The sequence below is a fragment of the Phalacrocorax aristotelis genome, chromosome 2 (assembly GCF_949628215.1).
Source record: "Phalacrocorax aristotelis chromosome 2, bGulAri2.1, whole genome shotgun sequence".
NCBI classification, from domain to species: domain Eukaryota; kingdom Metazoa; phylum Chordata; class Aves; order Suliformes; family Phalacrocoracidae; genus Phalacrocorax; species Phalacrocorax aristotelis.
The window spans coordinates 39,505,725-39,532,156 of NC_134277.1; the positions used below are offsets into that span (position 1 = coordinate 39,505,725).

Sequence of the window (26,432 nt, forward strand, 5' to 3'; positions counted from 1 at the left end):
GTACTTTGAGACCTCAGCTGAGACTTTTGCTTTTGATGGCATAACATGACATTTAAAAGTGGAAAGCACACCTGAGAAGAAATATATCAAAGACATGAGAGAAAGAAAACTGGTATGTGAAGAATAGTTTTACCAAAAAATGAGAATTGGAAGGCAAATTATTAGGAGCACCATCACCAAGAGGACCTTTATCATGAATTAGCAGACATGAGCCATTAACAAAAATAACTGCTGCTTTCCAGTTATTACGATTCTGACTGCAGCACTGACCCCAGCCTGACTATAGAACACTAGGAGACTTCACAGTCCAGATCACATATTCCTGCTGTTCCTGTTGTGGTTTAATTTCAGCTACTATTCACCTGCTGCAAAGGGACTAACCGGAATAAGGCTTTGTGGTTTATTCCTTCTATTGTTGCAAAGCCTCGTCAAGCAGATTAGCAGGGCTTTTCATCCAAATGGACAAAAAGGATACAAAGATCAAGAGCTCTCAGGGTATTGCAACAAATACAGAAATTAACCAAGTCAGCTGAACAGCAGACAAAAATAAGTCTTCACACTCAGGCCTACGAATGGGCCATAACAAAGTTGCACCTGCTTATATCGTCTCTTCATTTGCCATCTGACTTAGCTCAGTCGTTGTGAACTATGTAACCATGTTGAAAACAGGTTAAGTGGCTTACTTGGTGCATCTTTTCTTCACTATTACAGTGGTAAGGTCCTCCCCGCATCCCCACCCCCCAGAGGAGCTGGGAACATAATTGAGGCAATTTTAACCTGGCTTTTACGTACGAGAGGTCACTGCAATACTTACTGCCAGTAAGTGGTTTTAAGCACTGTGCCAGTGTTTCATTCTCTGCAAGTCCATTTGGCTTGTCTGCTGCTTCTCTTACACTTGGGTTTGCATCTTGAAACGGTTCTTCGTTTCCCTTCACAGACTTCAGATTCAGCTCTTCAGTAGCCTGTCCTTCACCTCTCCAGCCCTCCCTGGATGGGGCACATTGGTCAGCACTTTCCTCACTCGGTGCTGGAGTATTGCATCCATTAATGCCGTCTATTTTCTCACCATCCAGTGAAGCATGATCCTCAGGGTAATTTGAAACATTTTTATTATCTCTTGATTGCACAGAGTTGTTACTGGCAGGTGTCAGGGAGGCGCTGACAAGACAGTTCTTTTGGGAATGGTACTGAGGTATAATTCCAACAAATTTCAAGCCTTGACTTGCAGCATCTTGAATCTACAAGTCAAAGAAGATTAGATTTTTAACTGTCAAGCTGTCTTAGCTAAATAAAAATACAGAAAATAACACCCTTCAAGGCAGCTAGCATGTCATTTTGCTTCTTTTGTCCACTACCGCAAGAAATTGTCATGTTACATTTAAATTGAAAGTTTCATTCTAGAGAAGCAGGACGAAAAGTTCCCTAAACCATCTGAAATGATTTGCAAGTGGAGGAAAAAAAGGAAAAAGAAAAAAAAGAGAGAAAATGCTTACATATTTACTTAAAAGGGATAAAGTATCTGTCTGAGAAGTTTATTTATGCTAAACTACCAGACATAGTATTACTCACACAAAGTTTTAGTATCAACCGTATGAAGTCAGAGATTTAATATTACATCTTCTGCTGAATTAGGTGTGTGATTATGCCATTTATACAAGGAAAAAGTTATTAAGACTCTCCGTTATATGCACCATTATAACAACAGCTGTTGTTTGTCCTATTTTGGATTGAGACACAAATGGCAAACTTTCACATAATGAGTGCATTCGTTTGAGATGAAGCAGAGAGAGACATCTCTTGTAGGCAGACTCAGCACTATGGATGCGCCATCCATTCCGGTCACCAGCCTCACACTCCTCAAACCCAGGAAAAACCGCAGTGAGAGCCAGACTCCTGTGAAAACATGAGCGTCTGCTGATTCATTTATCAAAATCACCCACCAAAAAGGAAAGGTTTCCATGTAATGCATACTCTGCATATAAAAGAAATTCTAAACACATATAAATATTTCAGAAATAAATGCCTTGAGAACGGAGAAGTAATTTCACTTTCTCTGCATACCATGTAATTCCAGAGAGTTAGAGTGCCTTAATTGTTCTCCGAGGCTCAATTTAGTACGAACTTATATGAAACAGTTCAGGCCTTTTTTTTTCAATAGCAAGTAAACAGGAAGAATTTTGTACAGCTTACTTTTTAAATTATTATTATTTAAGAGGAAGCTCATTTCTGCATCTTCCCTACCCAGAATTTTTTTTTTTTTAAATGAATCGCCTACTTCCTGGTAACACGTTACTGTTCTGAACACACAAACCTACAGATGCTACCTGATCAACAAGAACTTCCTCTTTCAAACCACTATTATATTTTCCACATTAAATTAACTCTTGATTTCGTGATGACAGGAACTTAAACAGAGCTCTTCAGGAAACAAAGCAACAGTCTTCACAGGTGTTTAGCCTGGCAAACATGGGATGCTGACTTAACTAAAGCTCATCACTAGAAAGGCCAGTAACCTCCAAATAAAAATACTACTAGCAGTATCCTGATCAAAATGAATATCTGTCTACAAAGAAAGTTAGCATGTAACTAGCTTGCTCAGAAAGGTTTAAGTGAATGCCAATGATAGATGCATTCATAATATGCTTAATGGTCCTGACTCCCTGCTGTAACTTCACAAATACTTTTTTATAGAGTCAATGAGAGTTACAAATTCAATTAATCTCTTACTACTAATCTACAGACTCACCACTACATTTGTTTAGTGGGTTGCAGGGCAGCTAATTATAGAAATTTAACTAGCATGCAACTGTTAAGAGTTTGAGGATAGTACATATGTAGTAATTTTATTGGTCCTGGTCAATAAAGACTGCTTGTTGATCTATACCAGACTCTCCCACACTGTGATTTGGATGAGAACAGCTTTCACAGCTATTGTAGCAATCTTCTAAAGTCTAGGCTCTCTCTCAAAAAAATGTGTTTGTTCTAAGGAATACCTGATGCTGAGGTTTTTCTTCTGAGGCTCTCGTTCTCAGAATGTAAATAGGAGGAACTAAGGACTGAATGACAGTCTAAGCAGTATTAGCCTAATAGTTCAGCAGAAAGATTGGAAAAACAGACTATATCTTCAAGGCCCTTTCCCAACAAGTTTAATCGGTAGTATACAGAATACAAAATCTTATTTAAATCTATATTTCAAATTTTCCCCAATTACATAAGGGAGAACCAAGCATCTCATTATTTTCAATAAAGCCAATTTAGCAGGAAATGTTATATCCACAGTGCAATCAATGTAAGCTGCAGAACAGCAAAGTGATCTATCAGCAGGCACAGTGTTTCCTTCCAACTTTCCACAAACCCATGAAGAGGCTAGCTCTCATCATAAATAAAGTATAAAGCCTGAACATTTTCAAACTACAAAGACAGACAATTTGGTTTTTTTCAGCATCCTGTTGAGAGCTTAAATATCACAAAATTTTAGTTGCCTTCACATCCAGAATGAATTATGCCATCCAGCATACGCGCACGTTTCCTGTTTCCTGTATTTGAAACATTGAATATTTGAATTATAAAAAACAAACCCCAGACTTAAACAAGCCCAAACCTCAGTACCGGGACAGGTTGTGCCCAGGAGCTACACAGGGCAGAAGGACTGTTTCTACCGGGTTTTGGACCCTTTGAGGCATCCTGTGCTAATGGACACAGACAGGTATGTCTGTTCCAGCATTTTGGGAAAATACCTTAGCAGATGTGGTGTTGTGAATCAGTAAGATGGCAACAATTGGGAGAAAGCAGGTGTAAAGCTGAACTGAATGGAAGAACATGATGCTACTCTGACAGCGTCACCCAGAACATATTCCAGATCTGATAAACACTACAGTTACTTGTCTTTACATGCCAGTTTAGAGTGCTAACAGAGAGTACTAACAAAGGTCCTTGCAATACTAGTTGTATGATTAAATAAGAAGGAGCATAACAAGAAAACAACTGTGTGTCTACCACCTACCACATCAGAAAAAAAGCTAGATCAAAAATGCCCTTACATTAGGTGATCCATACTTATTTCAACTGTTTAACTGACCTTTTTTGTTTTTTAAATATGCTACATGCTTGCTCTTTAAATCTTGAAAAATTTTTAAAAGGGAAATGCCAACAGAATTTTTAAAAAAATTCTTTGGTTCTTTCCCCAGATAGGAACAGAAACATTTCTATTGCCTCATGAAGTGCTGCTTGGATGATACTAGCCACAAATGCAACAACAGGTCTCCATCACAAAAGATGTTACTGTTCAACAACAGAAGCAGAACTTAATTCATTTATTTCAGTCTGGATAAACCCCCAAGTGAGTATATCCAAATTCATTTATAACTGGCTTGCAGCAAATTGGATTTACACCAGTTTAAAAATAGAACCTGCTTAAAGAAGGGGTGAAATGTCATGTGTGGAGAGGGCCGAGGCAGTTAAAGAATTTAATGTCATTCCTGTAATTTGCTTGATTAGAAGCCTGGCATTTTCCCTGAGGGGAAAAAAATGACAGATTTAGCCTTTGCTATCTGTGAAATAAATATCAAATCTCCCACTAAGTCTAGCAGGAATAGGAACAAGCACCATGTTCAACCCCGATGTCACTACCTTAATTGAATTTTAGCTGGGGCACCTGTGTTAACATTTTTAACATTTGCGAAGTGTTATTGTTTATTTCAGAACTGACTGACCACGATTTTTATACTGCATTTGGAAAAAAGGAACCGTCACCAGCACAAATAGTGTCGCTAAACATTATGTTGATGTAGCTAATTTATGTCCCATCTTTTTAAATATTTCTGGATCTCTTGAAGGCTCCCTACCTAATTAGAAAATGGCTGACAGTCCAATTTAAAGATCTGCAAAACCATACCTGGTAATAGTATGGCTGAACCATGAAACCCTCTTTTCTGGAAACTACTTGTTTTTAAACTATAGGCCTCACAGCCATGAAAGAAGTGCAGAGATTCCAGGTTGAAAGCTCATTTTGAGCAGCCACATATAGGTTTTCTTTTCAAATCTACTTAGAATAAAGACACTTAGCAAGCTCACTGTACAGTCCACGTATTGTTTGTGATTCTATGTTTCTTGTTGCATTATCAGCTCTGTAATAATCTCCTATTCATAGCAAGCATGGTGGTACTACTTATAAATATAGAAGCTCAAGGTTATATATCCCATGCTGAACAGAATCACATACTTTTGTCAGCTTTGGTAATTGCTTACAGGGAGATTCTGTACATTTCTCCCCTGGGGTGGCACACGGCAAATCAAACGCTTCCGACAAGCTTGGGATAGCATTCCATCCACGTCAATAAAAATGGCAAATAACACACAGTAATTAAATAAAGAGGTTCTCTCTCTTGGATAAGGATTTTCAAACAAATGTTTTAATAAGACAGGTGTTAGAAATTTCTCTTAACTCTTGTATGCCAGGAGCTGGACATTTTTGGGATGCATTTAGAGGAAAAGCAGTTTCACTAATGTCATCAGGGCGCTCCAGTTTATAGCCGTCCTAAATGGTCTCAAGGCTTATACTTCCAGATGATCTGGAAAAGAACACCTGCAACACCTAGACGTTAGGACTGAACATTTCATTAATAAGTTTGCTATATGGCTCACGATATAGCAAGGTACTGAAAGAATGTCATAGCAACCCAGTAAAGGGGACTGCTGCTAATATAAAAACAAACAACAGAAACAATTTACGAAGAGCACACATAGCACAAATGCACTTGGAGAAAGGACAACATTCTCTAGGAGCAATGAACTCATTTTCTGACAGTCAGATGCATTTAGTTAGCTCTGCAGCGAGCTAAGGGGAAGACTGCTACTTAGTCCTACTGATGGCCAAACATATGGCCTTTGAAACAATAGCTGGTTAGTTTTGCTCAGAGCTGCCTATTTCAACCAAGCATGAACTGCCTTAGCCAATAAAATAAATGCCTATTTACTTTGTCGTTGTTTTAAAAAGAACAATGTTAGAGGCATTAGATCCCATAATGTGCACCAGAAATGAGATGACTGTTTTTCTACCTTCTTTTTAGGATTCAAACAAATATTCTTTGACAACAGACATAGCATCAGGGATCTTCATGCAAAGAACATAATCTTGTGGTTTGAGGAGAACACTATGTACTGCATGCCAGGAAAAGGATGTTCAAGACTACAGTCTTCCAACTATGTCCTCCTTCATTAATATTTAGTAGTACATGTTTAATCACAAATACTGCACATCCCCCTTCTAGTTTGTTCATTTCTGAAAACAGATGTTTAAAATTCAGACAGGCTTTTAGTTTGCCTCTGGTACTTTCCGTAGGTCTCATGCTCCTTCCTGAGAAGGCAGCAACAGTTGTCAAGAGTTTACTGTTTATTTTAAAACAAACTAAAGCGTAGCTAACATTCTGAAGGAGGGGTTTAGGTCTTTCTAAATGACTCAAAACATTTGCGACTTTGGCATTTTTGCACCTCTAATACCAAGTGACAAAAAGAGATTATTCTACTAATCAAACAGCAAAGCAGGAACTGCTCATCATTTCTCTGTCCTGTAGCTCTGAGACTGTTTCACTACTTTCAGATTTCCAAACCATGCAACCTTTCCGAGTAGGATGTTCTGTCACTTAAGCCTGTACTTCCCATGCATTTTTAACCTCTTCCAGTTTACACTCACCAATTCTGAATTTAAGATAGATAGTTCATGCTCACATAAATATAAATAAGTATAAATGTAGCCTTTAGAAAGTCAAATCCCAGTCTTCATTCAGGCTTTCAAGTTTCCAAGTATTTTCACTGTCACATCCAAATAGGCCATCAGGGATATAACACTGGAGGGATGCCCTGAGAAATGTTATCATGCCAAATCACAGAGTCATCCTTTAAGCAGTATTGTTGACAGTGTTTATATTGATACTTACAATGAAAACTTTCACCAGAATTTTACTGTTTGGGAACTTTAGATAAGACTATTAGAATGAAATTGGCAGATCCAAGAGAAGATAGTAGAACCCAAAAACAAACCCCAAAGCTAAAAACTAATCAGTTTCTTGAAGAAACAGATGTACACATCCCATTCAACAGACCCTTTGACTTGACACTTTAAGCTCTCATTGCATTTGTGGTAGAGCATAACAAGGCACTGAACAGGGAAAAGAAAGCAAGCCTTGCAGTTTCACAACATGCTCGTTGGCAGCAGTCTCTGCAAAAGAGAACCGAAAGCTACAAACAGAACAGGGAGAAAGGTAATGAAGCAAGTAGCTACCGCAACATGCTGCAATGCTGAACAAACAGAAGACAGGCTTTTAAGACAGTGCTGCCAAGAGATACTAAGTAACAGCAAGCTATGTGTCTCCTGCTACTGGGGCCAAGGCAGGGATGAGAGTAACAACTTGAAATTCCCCTTCAGTTTAGCTGTACATTTATTCCCAAGAGCAATATAACCACGCTAAACACGTAGTGCAGCATGGTGCAAGTACAGTTTTTCCTTTCAGCACATCTCACCAGATGACAGCTCTTGAAACTATACCGTCTCACCCTCTGTGTCCTTGGGTGTGATGGTTCTCCTCAAATCATTATCTTATTTTAGCATCTGTTCCCTCACCATGCTGGCAAAGGGCAAACATTGCTGGACGCAGGCCACAAAGGTTCAGTGACTGTGGTACCTGCCCAAAAGCCATGTAACATACCTGTGACCTCCCATCCTTGCCCTAAACTCTGAGAAGAAATCCTGAATTTATCCACATAATTAAGATTTATTCCCTAAAAATTCTTTTAAACTTGGGATAAACTGCTATGGGGCCACCAGCTATGCTCACTCAACCCAAATACTTGATATACACTGTCAAAAAAAAGTCTGTAGAAACTCTGTCCCAAGTGCTTGTTCAAGAAAACACACATTTTCGAAATGCAGACCATGATTTTCTGCATGAACCTTGTGAGAGAAACTCCTACACTGATGGGTGAACATAAGCAAGGGGAAAGTAAAGATGCGTAGAGATGGATGGCTGAGTGTGATTCAAAACTGTGACTCTGGTTTAGGCAACTCTGTCCTAAGCAAGGAAAACAAAAGGTTCAGGGCAACAGGAATATTTTAAAAATTAAGAATTCAGTATCAAACTCACAGACTTTGCATTTAATTTGCAGGGAACAGTTTCTTTTATCTTTATATAAACCAAAGAGTGTTTCTTTAAAATCACATTGTTTCATCAAGCCATCTGTTACTTGTAGCCAAAACTACAATTTGAACAATTTGCCCATATTTTAATTTAGCACAGTATAAAATATTATCATATTTATTGTTATTTTTTAAAAAGTTATTTTTCCCACCAGACAGAAGTGGGGTCATTAAAAACATCAACTACATACTTTATAACATCTATTTTTATCTTGGTCAAGAGGATGACTCTGAAAGCTGCTGGGGGCAAAGGATTATAAAAGCACAACCAGGCTCCTGGGAGAGTCCTGAAAATAGTTTTGCAACGTTCATGGAAGATATATATCAACACCACTCTTGCAGGGCTTAGTCAAAAGAACACAAGTTGAAAGAAGCTTAACCAGGAACAGATGTTTCCCTTCACACCAGGCTGTTTAAAATACAGTATATGCTATTTTTTACCATCTCTTGTTATATGTACACTTACAAAATGTTAACAAAATGCACTTTAATAAATATTATCACAGCAGATCACAAACAGCTGAACTATTGATGTTGAGTTTCAACTTCTGCTTCATGACCGTATCTACTTCTAAGATCCAAATACTTAAAAATAGAATAGGGACTCTGTTTGCACTGAAAACATGCAGGGAAAAAAAAAGCAGTCAGCTAAGTGGCTCAGCAATGTTTTTCATTACAACGTGCTAAAGAAATAAATGTTGTATTGTTCTTTTGCAAATACCCTGGAGAGTGAAGGTTTTGGGGTGGGATTTTTTGGGTTTGTTTTAAGGATGGAAATTATTTTAGAAGAGGTTGAGATCACATCTAGATAAGTAATCCTAGGTAATAAACATGACTCTAGAGGGGTCATTTTCTAGCCACAGAAGTAAATTTGAACTGCCTATTCATCTGAAGAACGATCCTCTGAGCAATTTTAAAGACTCCATTTTTCCCCTCTTCTATCTTTTACTTCCACCTGCTTTGACTGTATACCCTGCAGGGAATTTCTGAACAGGCCAGCTAAAACATATCTAAAGGTAAGAATAATGCTTAGGATTACAATAACCATCTAAGGAACCCTGGCACCAACAGAGCAATCAGAGACTTCACAGAAGAGATCCTTGTAAGACTGCAGCAACAGTCAAGAAATCCACCAACAGTCTAGTGCTCTTCAGAACACATAAGCTGTATCTCTTCGTTCCTTCCACAAAAGAAATCTCAATGCAAAGATTAAGGATGAAGAATAAGAAATGACAAACAAAGAGAGACAAGAATGTGAGAAATACTGGAGCAGCTATATGAAAAGCTGAATTTTTCTTAGTGATTACAAGTAAAAAAATACAAGATCAGTAATTTTCACTTTTTTTCCCCCTAGGAAATTGCAGACTTTTGTCTTCTTACTGCTTGTTGTACTGTTACAAACACAAATAATTATATATAAAAAGTACATATTGTTATGGGCACATTTGTCCTATGACACGTTTCTCATCTTCCACATCTTCTTGCTGTTTCATAGTTAGATGCTGAAGAGAGTTTTATAACTCAGAAGTTGAGAGTTCAAAATCATTTAATACTGCTTTCACACACTATATGGATATGTGAAGTCCCTTGTTTCGATCATATAAGCCAAATGCTCATTCTGATGTCAGTAAATATGGAGGAAATAAGTGAAGAGCCAAACTGGGCTGAATCACTCCCTTGACTAGGAACATCTATGGAAAAGATTTTATAAGCTCTTGAGAATTCATATAGGCATTCGGTTTTTATTTTATGGGAGACAGAAGTCCTGCTAAATATTCCAGCCCTCTTTCTACCTAGCAACTTTGAAGAAGCTGGAGAATTAACCTGTCTTTTAACAGCAATACTAATACAAAAATTCTTCACCAATTAGAGCCATAACACAGATGACTCTCCAGAAAACAATGCACATGAACTAAGATAGCAGTTACCTTGATAACACCAAAAGAGCTACAGATGAATGGAGGAAAAAAACATGAGAGCAGGAGAAGAAGTAGTAGTTTGATAAAAACATCGATATGGAGAAACATGCAGTAAGACTGATCTGTGGTTCTTTGGGGTGTGTAGCAGTTCCTTACCCAACCACTCAGTCTCCTGCCTGCTGCTCCCTCCAAAGGAGGGAGGGCACATAACAGGCAGGAGGATCAAGCCCCTCCTAGAATTATCCCACCTTTCAGGAGTACACTGAGTAAGTTCAACTACAGTTTAAACTTGTTGATAGCGATGTGTATTTCCAGTGCATAAACTAACACTTGAAACATGGTAATTCCTCATGCCAGTTCTTTCGCTGATAACATTTTCTTTCCTAAAAGACATTTAGAGAAATTCCAGTAAATACCAGTTGATGCCATATATTCCATGAAACTGGCAAGAGAGCTCAAATACAGCAGATCTTTTCAGCAATGTAGGATGTGAGTTCTTCATACAAGTGTTAGTATTGTATGGCCTTTCCTTCAAAACAGTCCAATTCCCTACGCAACTAGGGTTTGTACCAGGGAGAACTGGTGGTCACTGTTTCACATGCCAACTCTAGAACAAGTACAAGGGTGGCAACATTCTTGCAATGTGTTTTGTTGGCATATTCCTCCCTGGGGTCCCACACGCTTAAGTCTGAGAGGTATCATCACCTCCTTTAGCCAGCAATACTATTACTAGAAAATAAATGTCAACAAACCTACGGGCAAAGCCACTATATCTGCAGGAGTCAAGATTATTTCTAGAGTACTTTGGACTACAGAAGATGTTCAGAGGACCACTTAAGGGAGTGACACGTTACTGGCAGCTTTTGAACTAGTGCTGGTGATGGCATCTGCATGCTCACTGAGGTTCACCAAGACTATGAACAGAAGGAACAGCAATGAGCAGATCTGATGCTGTCTCATATAGCAGATTTCATCGCAAGATAAGCATTACATAGGTGTTTCAAGACGGCAGTTGTGTTCTAACCTAAGCCAGTCCACTTCTGAAAATGTAAAACCAATTATTTGTCTGTACGGCCTTCGGTTTTTTGGAAGAAATTAGCCTCATTTCTGAGTCAAGTAAGGACAGACCAGCAGGGATTGATCCTTGTCTAGTAAACACAAAAGGAAGACACCTGCATTTGGATTTCAGTTAAGCTGCAGCATTTTTTTTAAACCATGCTTTTCCGTGCTTCTCATACTTCCCTAGGGAAGGATCATGAGTCCACAGGGACAAGAAATATGAACCCTGCAATGGGGTCAAACTGGAAAAAAGTTAACATACAAGAATTTCCCTCTGAAAGAGCATTAAGTAAGTAACAAAGGATACAAAGATATGCTTCCTAGATTTTAAAAAGTCAGAACTGGGCAGAAGAGGTACAGAAACTATACTCTATTTCCTAACCTTTCACCAACACCACAAAGATGTGAACATAGGAGTAAAACCTTCTGCCTGTTACAGTTCTTCTAGAGCATGTAACTCAGATTGATGTGGAAAACAAAGGTTATTTGGCATTCATATACAACTGCGTATCCAAAATAACTCTTTTCTTGGGATGTTAGCCTCGCTTCTCCTCTCATTTGGCATTCATATATGACTGCATATCCAAAATAACTCTTTTCTTGGGATGTCAGCCTCACTTTTCCTCCCTTGTCTAGCAGACTCAGGAGAACACTCTCAGATGAAAAAAAATGATAACAGGATACACAGAAATAAAGAGCAACTAGGGAAGTAATTAAAGGTATCCTATTTTACATGAGGCACAAGTCAAAGTGTTACAAAATACGGTATCTTAGAAGTAACATCTCTGACTTGCAACAACTTTAGAATGATCTGAGCCACAGTGATCAGAATTTCAGAAGGCAGCTTTGCTCATTAAAATGCAGATGAGCAAAACTTTCATCTGTTTTGCCTGAGAGCTCAAGACAGGAGTGCTAATACCAAAACAGCAGTAAAGTACATATACAACAGTTAAGTCACCTCCTTCATTGCCCAGGAACTACATGACAAAGACACCGTGGGACTGTTTGAGCTCTTTAGGACACGTTGAGCTGCACTAGATCCACACTGATATGAAAGAACAAACAGAACATGGTGATGTCAGCATGATTTTAAGGTACAGGAAGAGCGAACCCCATGCAACATTATGTCCCCAATACTTAGCTGTCTCCCATCTTCCCTGGCTCTTACCATGGCCAGAAACCACAGTGGTGGCAAAAATGTACAGAGAGAGTAGAGAATTGGGACAGAGCGCCAAGGCACAGCAGGATCTCAGCAACAGAACACAGGTTTGACCAGAAAGTCTTCTTTGGCATTTCTTAAATGTTTCATAGTCAACACTGTACTGAGGCACTTTGTTTCAGCAAGCGAGAAGCATTCTCCACATGAAATAACTTCCTTGTTTCTACTTCATTACTCTTCAACATTTATATGGAGTTATAGAAGAATAAAAAAGGATATTACCTATGCTGTATGCCATCATAAAATTGTTTTGTGTTTGCCAGGAGCAAGCAGTTAATATTCAATAAGACATATTCAATGCGACAAAAAGTCAATTGAGAAAGGAAGTTATTAAAATTGCATCCTTGTTCAAACTCCATGTAAACAATACTTGCTCAGCAGTGCGTAACAAAATTAATAAAACTCATTTTCTCAGAGTAAAGGATTTTTTTCTAGTAAATTCACAGTTGCAGAATATTTTGATTTATTTTATATTGAAAAAATATGGCTACTCTATTTGGTACCTTTTTTAAAAATATAGTAATTTGCAATGCAATAAGATGGTAAACCTGGGCTAAAAGCCTGTTAAGAAAAGCTCTGTGATCAAGGATTTGCCTATTCAATTACAACACACTATTAATGTCAACTGTATTCCACAGTTTGAGAAGAACTGTAGGGTTGGGTTTTTTTGAAAGCAACCAATTGCCCTCTCTAACAGCTTTTTGTTACTACTATCTTTGAAGAACATCCTTTATTTTTCATTTGTTTTGTTTGCAAACATTTGTTTTATATGCCCTTAAAAGCAATGGACATTTTTGTTGCTCAGATAAATTAGTTAATATGACAATTAATTCCTACTCCCAAACAAGTCCTGTTTCCTGAGTTAGATTTAAATAAAAGTGTTGAGACTTTCACAATGTGTTTAATCAGATATAGACAGTGACACAGCACACACTTGACAGCAATGGCTTCAAAGGACTTCAAATTCCTCTACATCAAATAACATCTGAGGATGAGCGACGTACTCAGCCTACAGAGAAACAGTAAATATGCATTTTGGCTATTAAAATTTAAATTATTATATTTCAAAAAGGCATCTTCATAACCCCATAATCAAATGGCTTCTACCAACAGAAACATTTCCATGTCTAGAAAAACATTCTAAAGAGTCTCAGAATTGGATATTTATGGAAATAAGATGACTCCTGGATTGTCATTTTGTTTTCATGTTAGCCATACTCTTTCTGAAGTAAAAAATGCAAAGAAATTTTATGTTGCAATGATGTAAAATTTTGCTGCCAGTTCTGACAGATAAGCCTATATTTCTACTCTGACTCAAAGAACTGAAGAACAAAAGCCAACATGTTGAAACTGATATATAAGAACTTCACCAGTTTTGCCTAAGTGTGAATATATTGAAATAATCCCAGATAGCATCAGAACAGAAACACAATAACACACAGTAAACCTGAAACAAAATTTGGACTCAAACTTTTGAGTACTAGTAAGTGTTCAGAAAACTTCAGTTTGTTCTGATACCAAAACTTATATATCTTGAAGTATGACGACAATGGTCAGATAGTCATAGCTGCATTATTTTTAAACTAGCTTTTACAATTCATAGTAAAAAGGAAAGATTGAACATCAGCACTGTCTGTCAAGCTGAGTCGCTATCAAGCATATATAGCCTGTGCTGAAATACAGCCTGTTCTACAAAATTTTCTTAACTATTATTACTGCAAGATGGATTAAAGCTAGGGGAGTATGCCTATTCACACTATTCTTACACCATTTGGCTAAGTAAATGTAGTACTTCCTGCTAGTTTTTGTAACATGCAATAGGACACAACAGACGCTGCAAAATTTGAAACATGCACAATGAATGTGTCTTCACTAAAACGGACATAACCTCCTAATTTCCAGTCTGGCAGAATATTACAGCATCACAAATAATTTTAAAAGGAAAGCAACAAATAAAGAATTGCAGGGCTATTTTCAAATTCCACCATTATAGGACCGTCTTCTACATTGGTAACTTAGTTGATATCATATCATCTGTGAGACGTCGCCCTCCTGCAATACTACAAATCATTTTCTCATAATAATATGATCAAACTTGTTTCTCTCAATAAGTATCATTTCCCTTCAGATACTTAAAATTACAGAAATTCTAGTGCAGTGTTTCAACTGCAAAAAATGTAACATATTCGTATCATCAGATTGACAGAACTAGAAGCATAGAAGCAGCAATTATAGTGCAAATAAAAGCATGCTGTGCTTTGGTTTTTGCCTTTTTTTTTTTTTTACTCACTTTCTTAATAAAATCAGGTATCTCCTTTTTGTCTGAAAGTTGGTTTAAAGAGGAGCAGCGCTCTACCTCCAGGACATAGCCTTCACTATGGACATCACCTTTCGGAGACCTAAAGAGACAGGGAAAAAAAGAATCAGTTTCTGTTCTTAATACTGGATACCCAGACATCCCCTTTATAGATGTTCCCCATGGAGAGCTGCCCTTCAGACAAAACTTCGGTTCCAGCACATTCACTCCACTGAGCTCAACAGAGTTCTGACAAGCGGCAGCTATACCATCTCACCTACTTGCTAGGGAAGGAAATCACACCAATGACTGCAGATGATGGAATGCCTCGGGGACTTCCAAATCTCTATCTGCCCAAGAAACACTTTGTCAGCCTGGCATCTATGGCCAACGCCACGGAGATGTGCAGGTGATCTAACTCAGAATATGCAGAAAGCAGGTTCCAGTGCAATGAGCTGAGATGCTCTGGGCCTCACAGGGCAGTCTGATGCAGGATGTGTTTCACAGACAGTAAAGGAATCCCTTCTCTTATCTACCACCACGCCAAGTCAACACTTAAAAATCTGGGGCTAATCACAGTAGTTTGTCCTTCAGTCTTACCTTCTGCTTTGCTCTTGAGAAATGTAAAGCTATGTGTGAAAAGCCTTCTCTTTCAGAAGACACTAACTCCTAAAATAATTCAAAGCATACTGCATCTGCCATATACATTGCTGAACAAATCAGTGCTGTGGAAACATGATATCGGTCAAAATATGCCAAGGGAAAGTTTGGAAGTTATCCTGAATGATCTTGAGAAACAGTCCGTAGGCGTGCACTGCAAAGCAGTGCTACTGAAGGCAGTTTTCATCTCCTCTGGACTCCCATGAAAAGAAACTGATACGCCTGATCAACAGAGGAAATCTGAGAATCATTTGTTTTATCAGTTCTTTAGGAGAACACATGGAGGATGCATACAAAAATAAAAGCTAGCCTATAATTCTTGGGATTAGTAACAAAATAGTTATCTTAATATCCCATATGAAGCATCGAAAGATCTAGTTTGAAGTAAAGAACTAACCCCGGCCAGCAGTCACTTGATGCACTGGGTACCTACAGGACAGGAAGAAACATGCAGAAGTTTGAACTGAGAGTGTGTGAGGAAGTAGCAAAACAACAAAACAAGGGCTCTGCAGGCTTGCCATGCTTGCAAAACCAAGTCTGCGTAAAAGCCCTGTTCTGGGGACTGACATTGTGTGACACGTAAAACACACTTCAGCTACAGATGGTCCCAGGGGCTTTCCCCGAGATGTGAACAGTTACTCAGAGCCATGAGATGCGTAGGCTGCTGGCTGCAAACTGGCAGTGTGTTTCCTAGGTAATACTGCAGAAATCTTCTGAAGCATCACATGACATTATACTTTGTACTTGATCCTCCCACTTACACACAGGCTAGACTCTCACTTCATTTCTCTTATCTCACCTATACACTGCACAGGCGGTACCAGACTATGGTCTGGGAACGCTGAAGCCCTTTCCCTGCTTGTTTTTCCCCTCCTTTCCAGGTTCTTCTCATAACTGTGGTCCCATTCTGTTCCTGACTCCAGACAAAAATTTTCACAAAACATTGGTGTCCATGGAAACTCTCCAAATATCCTTATAGGATTTACAGAAATCGTTACTGGGGACTAACTGTATTCTATCACCACTCCTCTGTAACAGTCATACAGAAATTAATTTAAGCAGCAAAGAACAACTTTGATGAGGGGGAAAAACAAAAAATACTTTTGTGAGGGACAACACAGACAACCTGAACTGCAGACAACTATTTTTGCTCTTTTAGATAAAGTCCTAGATAAGATAATCTGTTCTGTGTAGATTTTCCACCACAGGTTAACTCAATGAATTCAAGAACATAAAAATAAACTTAAGAAAGTCTCCCTGCTAGAGGACATACTACTACACCTACTTTTTTTTCTAAAATCTGAATATGAGTAACTGGAAATGTAGTCCTGATGTTATCTAACTGCGTTCCAGAGAGAAATAAGCATGAGCTAGGGCTCCTTAATGCTCTAGCAATCAATAAACTATCAAAACTGCCACTTGATATTGCAATGCTAAGTCCAAACAACATCAAACAGAGCAACCACAATTCTCCAGTGCTTCAGCTGTTGTATAACAACAAACCAGAAGCAGATTACTAGGAACAGGCAGCAAGCCCTTTTCAGACAACCAATACCATTTTTGGATTTTCATCACCATCCCAACACCAAGCCTCTACAAACGTGAGGACCAAACACTTCCCTTGCCAGGGCAACCCACCGTGCTCACCACAACCCCCTTCCAGCCTGACTGAGGAAGCCATACTCCCAGCCTGGAAACTTTGAAATACAACAACTCAAATTCAAAGGTAAGATACCAAATCCCCAAAATGAAGTATGTACCACACTACCCATGCTTATTTACATGCAGACGACACCAAGCTGAGTGGTGTGGTTGACATGCCTGAGGAACGGGATGACATCCAGAGGGACCTGGACAAGCTTGAAAAGTGGGCCCGTGTGAACATCTTGAGAATCAACAAGGTCAAATGCAAGGTCCTGCACAGGCTGGGGAATGAAGGGATTGAGAGCAGCACTGTTGAGAAGGATTTGGGGGTACTGGTGGATGAAAAGCTGGACATGAGCCAACAATGAGCACTTGCAGCCCAGAAGGCCAACCGTATCCTGGGCTGCTTCAGAAGAAGTGTGGCCAGCAGGTCAAGGGAGATGATTCTGTCCCTCTACTCTGCTCTCCTGAGATACTACCTGGAATACTGTCTCCAGCTCTGGGGTCCTCAGCACAGGAAAGACATGGACATGTTGAAGCAGGTTCAGAGGAGAGCCACAAAAAGGATCAGAGGGATGGAAACCCTCTCCTATGAAGAAAGGCTGAGAGAGTTGGGGTTGTTCAGCCTGGAGAAGAGAAGGCACTGGGGAGACCTTATCACAGTCTTTCAGTACTTAAAGGGGGCTTATAAGATAGATGGGGACAAACAGTTTAGCAGGGCCTGCTCTGATAGGACAGGGGGTAATGGTTTTAAACTAAAAGAAGGTAGATTCAGACTAGATAGAAGGAAGAAATTTTTTACAATGAGGGTGAAACTCTGTTCCAAAACTGGAACGGGTTGCCCACAGAGGTGGTAGATGCCCCATCCCCAGGAACATTCAAGGTCAGGTTGGACAGGGCTCTGAGCAACGTGGTCTAGCTGAAGATGTCCCTGGGCACTGCAGGGGTGTTGGGCTAGATGACTTCAAAGATCCCTTCCAACCCAAACTATTCCATGAATGAACATGAGGCCCAGGAACAGCAAAAAATGGAACAAGCCCAGCAGCACAATCCTTCCTACGCCCACTCTTTCACCGAAGCTTGTTCTTCACATAGTGTTCAGGTCTCCACACAAACCATGGCAGTGCTGTGACAACCTTGCTAGCTTCAAAAGAGTGAGAAACACTGATTTTCATGTTTAAACCCACTGGCTATCTGTAAGACCAAACTCTTTGTAATCTATATTGGTGAGTTTTATACACAGGTGTAAGGAAGAGGGAAGTTCGCCCTTGAATCACTCTCTCCTAATTCCTCTCCTCCTCCTCAGCAGCTCCCTGGACTCTGATTTTCTGCAGTTTCTGGAGGACCTACCTCCCACATCTTCGAAAGGAGTACAGATTATCTGAGATACAGATTATATCCACAAAAATATAGTGATTCTTACTGCAACTGTTTAAAATTACCTGTTTATTTTTCCTCCTTCAAGAAGCGCTTACTTTGAACCACACTTGCTGCTTGTAAATATTTAAGCAAACAGGAGACAGTGCATTCTTTAAGAGTTTCAGAGCTACCTCTGCACTATGGCTTATGAAAGAAATTGCATCAAATACCATTGCACTCTGTTAGGAACATTATTTTACAGAACATGTGTAACAGATCCTACTAAAGGCCATAAAATCTTTAGTTAAAATCTTCCAATGGAAGTAAGTACTCTATGTTACCAAAAAGTATTTTTCTGTGCTTTCGAGTAAAATATGTTCACATTTGTTAAAGGCAAGTCTTTGTCTATACTGGTAGTTTCCACCTTTTTAGGAAACATTTAAGAGCCTATTATTTTGTCAAAAACAAACAAACAAAACAAAACCAAAAACTTTTCACATGAAAATAATAAATAGCTGGGGATTTCACACCCCAAAAAAATAATTTTTGGAGCAAATCCAGGTGGGCAAGAAATTATTTCCAGACTTTATACAATAAACAATGCATTTCACAAATGAATCACAAAATATTTCATAAATATCATAAAAGTCTCATTAAACTCTTGAATATTATTAGTATAGCCATAGAGAAGTGGCTAAATATAAGTACAGATAAATTCCATTCTGAACAGAAATTACTATATTTTTAGTTTTATTCATTTAATGGGACTACTTTTAGGACCACTTTCATGAATTAGGGTCCCAAAATACGCAGCTACATCAGGATCAGGGAAGTCAGAGGAAAAGTCAAAAGCAGAGCTCAGGTCTCCTGACTTCAGTCTTGTCCCTGCACTTGCATTCCCTTTTTATCTTCTGAAGAAGGACTGATGGCAATCATTTGAGAAATACTCCAATCACCCGTATTCTGGAGTTTGTTATCAGGTTTATAGCACAGGAAGTTACTGGGAGGTCAATGTATAAAATATTTTTAAATTAAAGCAATAGTTTTATGTAAAGTTAATTTCCACTTCCCTGTAATAAAATATTTCTCAACAGAAAATGAAACAGAGATGCTGAGATCAGTTTAGTCAAAAAAAAGGTGTAAGTGCCAACAGTTTGAAAGACCTTCCGTTTCTTCTGGATGTACAGTCAGCAATTTCTTCCTCCTCTTACCCCTCCTAGGTTGGAAAACTGAATCTTACTCCCTTCATTTTCTGCAAACATTTGAAGTTTTTTTATTACCTTTGCTCCTCTAACAAAAAATCCCTTGGTTAATTAAAAATGACCTCGCCCTGAAAGAAGCACACCTGGATACAGTAAGGCTGTACCTTCTTGGACACAAAGATGAACCAGAGAGGCTGATACAACCCAACTCATAATGCCCTGTAGTCACTATAATGCATTTTGTGACACCTGAGAGGGAACAGGAGAGACACTGCGAACAACGCCATCGCTTTGCCTGCAGTGGGGAAGGGCAGTCTCCTGCCCACCACCCCAGGAGAGGATAACCACTGGTTGGTTAATCATGGAGACTGAAAGAAAATTTCACTGTATCATATACACCCTGTGCTTTCATTTGTTTTTCTTCCTTTGTTATGTATCTTATTGTTTGTTTATCAATTTTCCCAAAGAAGGATTTTTCTGTCACTGTAGGCACCCTCATTGACCACCACAGACAACCTTAACAGGGGGATGCAAAGAGCTGAGAGAGAATTTCAGTCTACCTGGTGCTGTGCAGACAGACAGCGTTTGCAGCCCATTGGGGCTGGGGGTAGAGGGTACCCTCAAGTGTTACTGATGCGTAAAAGGCTGAGGACCACAGACTTAAAAAGAGTGGCATCTTGAATCCTGAACAGGACCTCTAGTGCCACTAAAGAAGAAAATACACAGAATAAATAAGATTTTCACTTAAAATTGGAAGTTCACTGGGCAAAGTATTTTACAATGGTTGTTTCAGTAGGTTGTCATTTCCTGTACAGCTGTTTGCAGTTAAGCACCATTTCATGGTAGATAAACCATTACCAGCTGTAGAGTACCAGTAAGTTACACAGTAACTATTAAAGCTGACAACTCAGTGTCTGTTACAAACTGGATTTCCAATCCTTTTCAGACACAAGAAGGAAATGAGGGAGCCAACATTTGGTCCTAATCATCCTGAAGTTCTCCATGCCCATGAATTCAGAAAGCTGAAAGCACCCTTGTAAGCTGCACAGACACTCTAAAATGAGTATTTGATTAAGATGATGCTAGGAATAAATGCAGTTTTGAGATTTTTCCACTACATCGGAATAGTTCTACAGTTCAAAATATAACTGTACATTTATAACAAACTGATCTGCGTTACGAAAAATAAAACCGCATCAAGGTGATTAACCTGAGCAGTTGGTATCTGTATAATTCCAGGTTAAAAATCTAGCACAACTAGAGTATCTGAAAATCAAGAAGGCAGCAATTAAAAACCCGTATGTTTTATGATCTCCACCCAACAAACACACCATTTTTTGATAAAATAAAAGCAGGTATATTACATCATAACAACCTCAACTCTAACCCACGTGACACACTTAACTTTATTACCTAAGTATTTTCTTTACTAGGAATTTTCTTTTATAGCAAACCTTATCAGTGGAATGTATATTACTTGTTAGTAAAATATATGAACTTTTTTTAGTGACAGTGTATAGAGTTTCTTGATAGAAGTTCAGGCATGTATGGATACATAGGCATCTTTAATGGGCAGTGTTTATAATTTTGAGAATACACATGAAAGAACATTTATTTCGGGTCAATGTTAAAAGTTGTTGTGAGGAAATATGTATTTCTTTGAACTTGAAACAAATAGCAAGCTTTAAAAACTGAAGCCATTGTCCCTTGAGCTAAAGGAAGATATCTGTTGACTCTTGGGAATGGAATAAATATTATTTTTTCAGCAAGCTGAAATCAGCCTGCTGAGAGCAACAACACACACTGCATTTGCACACAAAACGTGTTTGATCCTAATGCTCATGAAGGCAAGGTCAGGCATTTGCCATCTTCAAGCCTAAATCCTACATGAAAACCACAGATACACGTACACACACACACACGCGCATTTACATTTAAATTAAAAATATACTGTACCAATGCAAAATATCTACTTTCAAGACCTCAAGCAAGCACTGAAGCACTGGAGGAGATCACTCATATTTTTTGTCAGACTGTGTCATTGTGAAATGCCTTCGACTGGAGCACCTATCTTTCTGCAGAGGTCTTTTGTAGCACATTTCATGGCCCATGAAGGAGAAAAGGGTTGGGAACAGTCAGCGTGGGTGTAGCAAGGGTAAATCATACTTGACCAACCTGACTGCCTCTGATGTTAAAATGAGTGATTTTGTGGATGAGTGGAAGGACAGCAGTGGCTGTCATCGATGGCAATTTTAGGGAGAGGTTTAGCACTGGCTCTCACACTATTTTTGCATGGAAGTAGTAAAGATGAGTAAGAGAAGAGTAAAAACCAGTTCCGTGGTTAACGGTGACGCCCTGTTTGGAGGCCAGTGACAAGTGGAGTCCCTACATGGGGGTCTGTAACCTAAGACCTGTCACGTTTAACATCTTCATCAATGACACAGAGGAGGAGACAAGGTGTGGCCTTGTCAAGTTTGCAAATGACATTGGAGCGGGGGATGCAGCTGGTGTGGCAGAATGCATGCTCGAAAAAAGCTTGAAACCACTGTGCATGTTTTATACAGTGATGTGCCACTGAAGGTCAAATGTGGCGTGAAAAATTTTCACGTGGAAAATGAAGAAATATCCACAGGAAGTCAAAGATAGGCTTGCCAGGCAGAGGCACTAGTCGTGGCTCAAGGCTCTCTCCACTGAATTCTACACAAAGTCAGAGGAAGAACTCCCTGTTTCAAGTGCCTTTCAAAAAAGCCTGAAGAGAATAGAAGCTTTTGGGGGCTAGAAGGTTTCTCAAACAGCTAAGAATCAGAAATTTGATTAACTGTCTGGATGTTTCCAGAAACATTTTCCTTTGCCTTTGCAAGGCAAATATGCAAATCCAAATGCCAGAGGACCAAACCAAGACTTTACGAAGCATAATGCTTCCAGGGGCTGCTGCTTCTTCCCAATGTAATTACGTCTTTTCATACTTCATCAGTTCCTTGGTATAACAGAGTTTTCCCGTCTTTCATGGGAAGGGCTGTTCCCAAGTATTAAAAGGGGAGTTTAGTATGAATGAAAAAAGACAGAGTGAAAGAGCTGGTCTTTCAGGTGTGAAAAAATCAGGATTTCCCTTTCAGTCAACATAATTAAGCAAATACCAAGTGGACACTGACAACTGGAAATGCAAACATATCATCAAAGGAACAACACAAGGACTACTGTCTTGCTTAAGTCATTTAACATTGCATGTTTAAGCCATTTCAATCTTTTGCATTTACATCACGTTACTTTACATTTTCTATAAATCCAGACTTTCTGTAATCCATTTTCTATATTTTCTTTAAATCCAGACTTTAAGTGACACAGAGGACACAAAAATTTAGCTACATCTCTGAACGTGCCATTAATTGAAATCCCTTGGAGTTAACATTGCATACCAGAAGAAAAAAAAAAAAGAAACTGTAAAAATACTGTTTTACTATTAAACTTTTGAACTCACTCTGTTAAATTCCTTTGCAGATAAATAGAATTATTTTTGGCCAAGTGATGAAAGTTTGGGTTTCATCAGGATTAATGGATATAGGGAAATTATAGAAATAGAATCATCTCATCAAGTGAATCACTGGAACACCTGACACCTCATTATTTCACAGAAAGGGAAAACAGCTGCAAAGCTGTCAGAGGTAAACACAGAAGTCTACTCTAAAAAAATTATTCATAAATTATACTACTTAGTTTACTTCTGCATGGCAATGTTTACCTGCTGATCGCTTTATTGATTGGAGGCAAAACCTATAGAAGAGAAGGCCCTAAGACATAGATGGAACAATAGAGAGAAAGACCTCTCTGGAATTCAATATATATCCTCTGCTTCACTCTGCCGTGGTGAAACAGAGTATCTGCAAACATGTGAAAATTATTGTAAGCAGACAGTTTGAGCCTGGACCATGTAACTTTCCTAGAGGAAGAGAATGGAGCTTGCTTTCTGGTGCACAGTATTTAGAAAGGGAAATTAAAACATTTTAATTTACATTTAATTTTGAAACTTTAAGATATCAGACAGGGGTGTCACACTACAGGGACCTGGGAATAAATTAAAGCAGCTTTGTGCTATGATTTTGTTACAATTTTGTTCAGCGGCTGACTTTGATTTCTTTGCAGGGAACAGGTTATCTGCAACAAGCTTTCCAAAATAGTAATGCGCACAAGACACCTGAACAGAGATTGTTATATTAAAAACTAGTGAGTATGGAAATGAAAGGGCGAAGAGAGAAAGGTTATTACACACACAAGGCACTAACAATCATGAAGAACTAACAGTCTCTGTTCCTCAGGGGAATGCAAGCAACACGTGCTACTCTCCTTATCTTGGTTAGCCAGAACCTCCCAAATGCACAGACCTCCCTTTGTCCCTTCCGCCAGGAGAGATATGCTGTCACACGTTCACGCTTTCCAGGGTACCACTACATATCCTTTTTCCTGAGATTCTTGTCTTCAAGTGTAAATCAGCGTAAATCAACTTTTCTGAAGCGTGAATCAATGAGAACCAGCAGGCTAGGGGCCACACTTCACACCTGGAGCCTTCCCTGTATTCAGCAAAAAACCCCTATAAAAACCTGGGCTTGAAGATTTTTGTGTATTTTTTACATTAGGCCTTCTCCAAGAAACTCAAGTATCTCAGAACTCAGCACAGACAGTTAAACAGTCAATTGCTTTTTAACTCAGAAGTCCACTGAAATTTAGAAAGTATACACAGGAGCATTAAAGCGATTCCTGCTTTATCTGACTCTATTCCATTCAACTTCCAAACCACTTTCAATCAGCTGGTTAATGTGCACAATGCAATTAGGTGCTACAGAAATATTTAAATTTATTATGTTAAATTTAATGAGAGCAATGGCAGAGTCCCTCAGCTACTTGGTAGACTACTACGTTCATGCCCACTGCCTCTAAAGAATTAAATGCCGCTATACTTCATTTTCTTTAACCGAACGTGACACTTTTTGCAGTGCAACAATTGTAGTGTTGATTTTTTTTAAAAATCTGTCCTTTAATTTCATATTTGCCCTAACATTCCCAAGGGACAAGCCTTGCTTTTCAACGTTTACAGCTTCCATATATGTAAGGAATGTGTTTCCTCAAACGTCCTAGAGCAGAAACGACTCTTACTTCCTTATTTACCAGAAACGATTGGATAGCTAAGATAATGAAGCCACAGAGATACCAGTGGAGATTAAACACAAAACTATCGTGTAATGACTTTAAAAATCACCTTAAATGTACAATGACATTGCAAAATCACACCGAGTACTTTAAAACTCCAGGACAATGGCAAAATAGGAGGAATAACACCAACAGGTACTTTTCCCATGAGTTTTAATGCATAAGATGTCTAAGCACTACCTTTTCCATTTTATTCTTGAACAAATTAAGGCACTGCAAATCTCAGCGATAGCAGCAGCCTATAGTAACTGACGTACATCATCTCCTGCAGCTAGTATAGCCTCTTCCTACCTTTGGAGAGGCAGTACTATAAAACTCAGGCCCTCAAAATGTGAATCAACAGTATTCATTTTAAAACATAAAACTGACATATAAAGGTGCAACACTGATTAAAGACTAATTCAAGTGTTCTGTCTCTGTATACAGAGAGTTGACATTACTGTTCCAAAAATGCACTAATACAACCATTTCATTTCTGTTCCATTCAGGCAACAGAAATAGCAAGGTGAAAGACCGCACACCTGGTATCTGCCAGACAACTGACAGATGAAGCGTAAAGCTTAGAACCACCCATGGCGAAACACCTGCAGTAAGAAAGGAGCTACAGCCTCTGGTGTTTTGCAGAAAGTGCCCAGGAAGCCCAAGGGTGGGGCCCACACCAAGGTACAGAGATTTTTAGGACTCCTTGGCTCCCCATGAACACCTGGCAGCACCATTACAGAAAATGGCAGGGGACCACTTTGTACTTCAGAGCATAAATGATGTTACTAGTGATCATACAACTGTAGCCTGACTACTTATACTCCTGAAATCTCACGACAGAAATAAACACTCATCTGATCAACAAATATGCTAAGCAGACCTTAACTTCTACCCAGGACATGAACTGTTTTATACAGAGACAGCCTACAGATGCCAGAGACCTGACAGTCCTTGGTGAAAAAGTATCACTTTATCAGCAGTGCAATGAGAAAGGTTAATTAAAAAAATTTAACAGTATGTCTTTTTTTTCCCCCCTCTACTGTTGCATATTTTTTTCTGCCAAGCTGTTAGTGGAACGGGATAAGCTCACAGTTCAAATATAGCTGGTCTCTGTGCAGGCCATGGTCATCTGAAATCTGTGCAAAACCCATCCCTCTTCATTGTGCTTGACAATGCAAACATTCCTTGCACCCACACACTACGGAAGCAGCTTCTCCCATACTCTCAGCCAAACTTGGGAACATTTAAACTACATGAAACACCAAACTGATGTCATTTCCCTTTCTGGTACTTGTCTGGTTTTTCCCACTGCACCAAGTCTCTTCCGCTTCCCTAGGCAGTCAGAAATGACAGATAAGCAAATGCAAAGAAATGGAGTGTGAATATAAAGGAAATATAATTGGTTCAAGACTCTCTACTGTCTTCAATTTTGTACAGCCATTTACAGCTGTCTAAAGTGTGTGAAACACTGGCACCCAAGTGAGTGAGTAGGCAATTAAGATTTTGTCCTGTTCCACAATCATTCTGCACAGATGTAAACTACCGGATACAGTCCGAGGCAGCAGCAACACACTGAGCGCTCTGGCTTGAAGACCGTGTTGCTCTGCCGAGAAGGATGCTGCTTTTCCCTGACGTGTCTCCGTAGCTCAGTCCTGGAAGATGCTAAACCCTTGGTCCCCAATCCAGCAGAAGTGCTCAA

General features: G+C 39.1%; 1 protein-coding gene across 4 annotated transcripts in view; it reads right to left on the reverse strand.

The window, feature by feature from the left end:
- RFTN1 (raftlin, lipid raft linker 1) overlaps positions 1–26,432 on the reverse strand; it is a 102,495-nt gene that overhangs the window by 31,300 nt on the left and 44,763 nt on the right. For all 4 annotated transcript variants that reach the window (XM_075083179.1, XM_075083178.1, XM_075083177.1 and 1 more), the window contains exons 4-5: positions 14,679–14,787; positions 815–1,238 (exon numbers count right to left, since the gene is read on the reverse strand). In XM_075083179.1, coding sequence (XP_074939280.1) covers positions 815–1,238; positions 14,679–14,787 — 533 coding nt within the window. The remainder of the gene's footprint in view (positions 1–814; positions 1,239–14,678; positions 14,788–26,432) is intronic.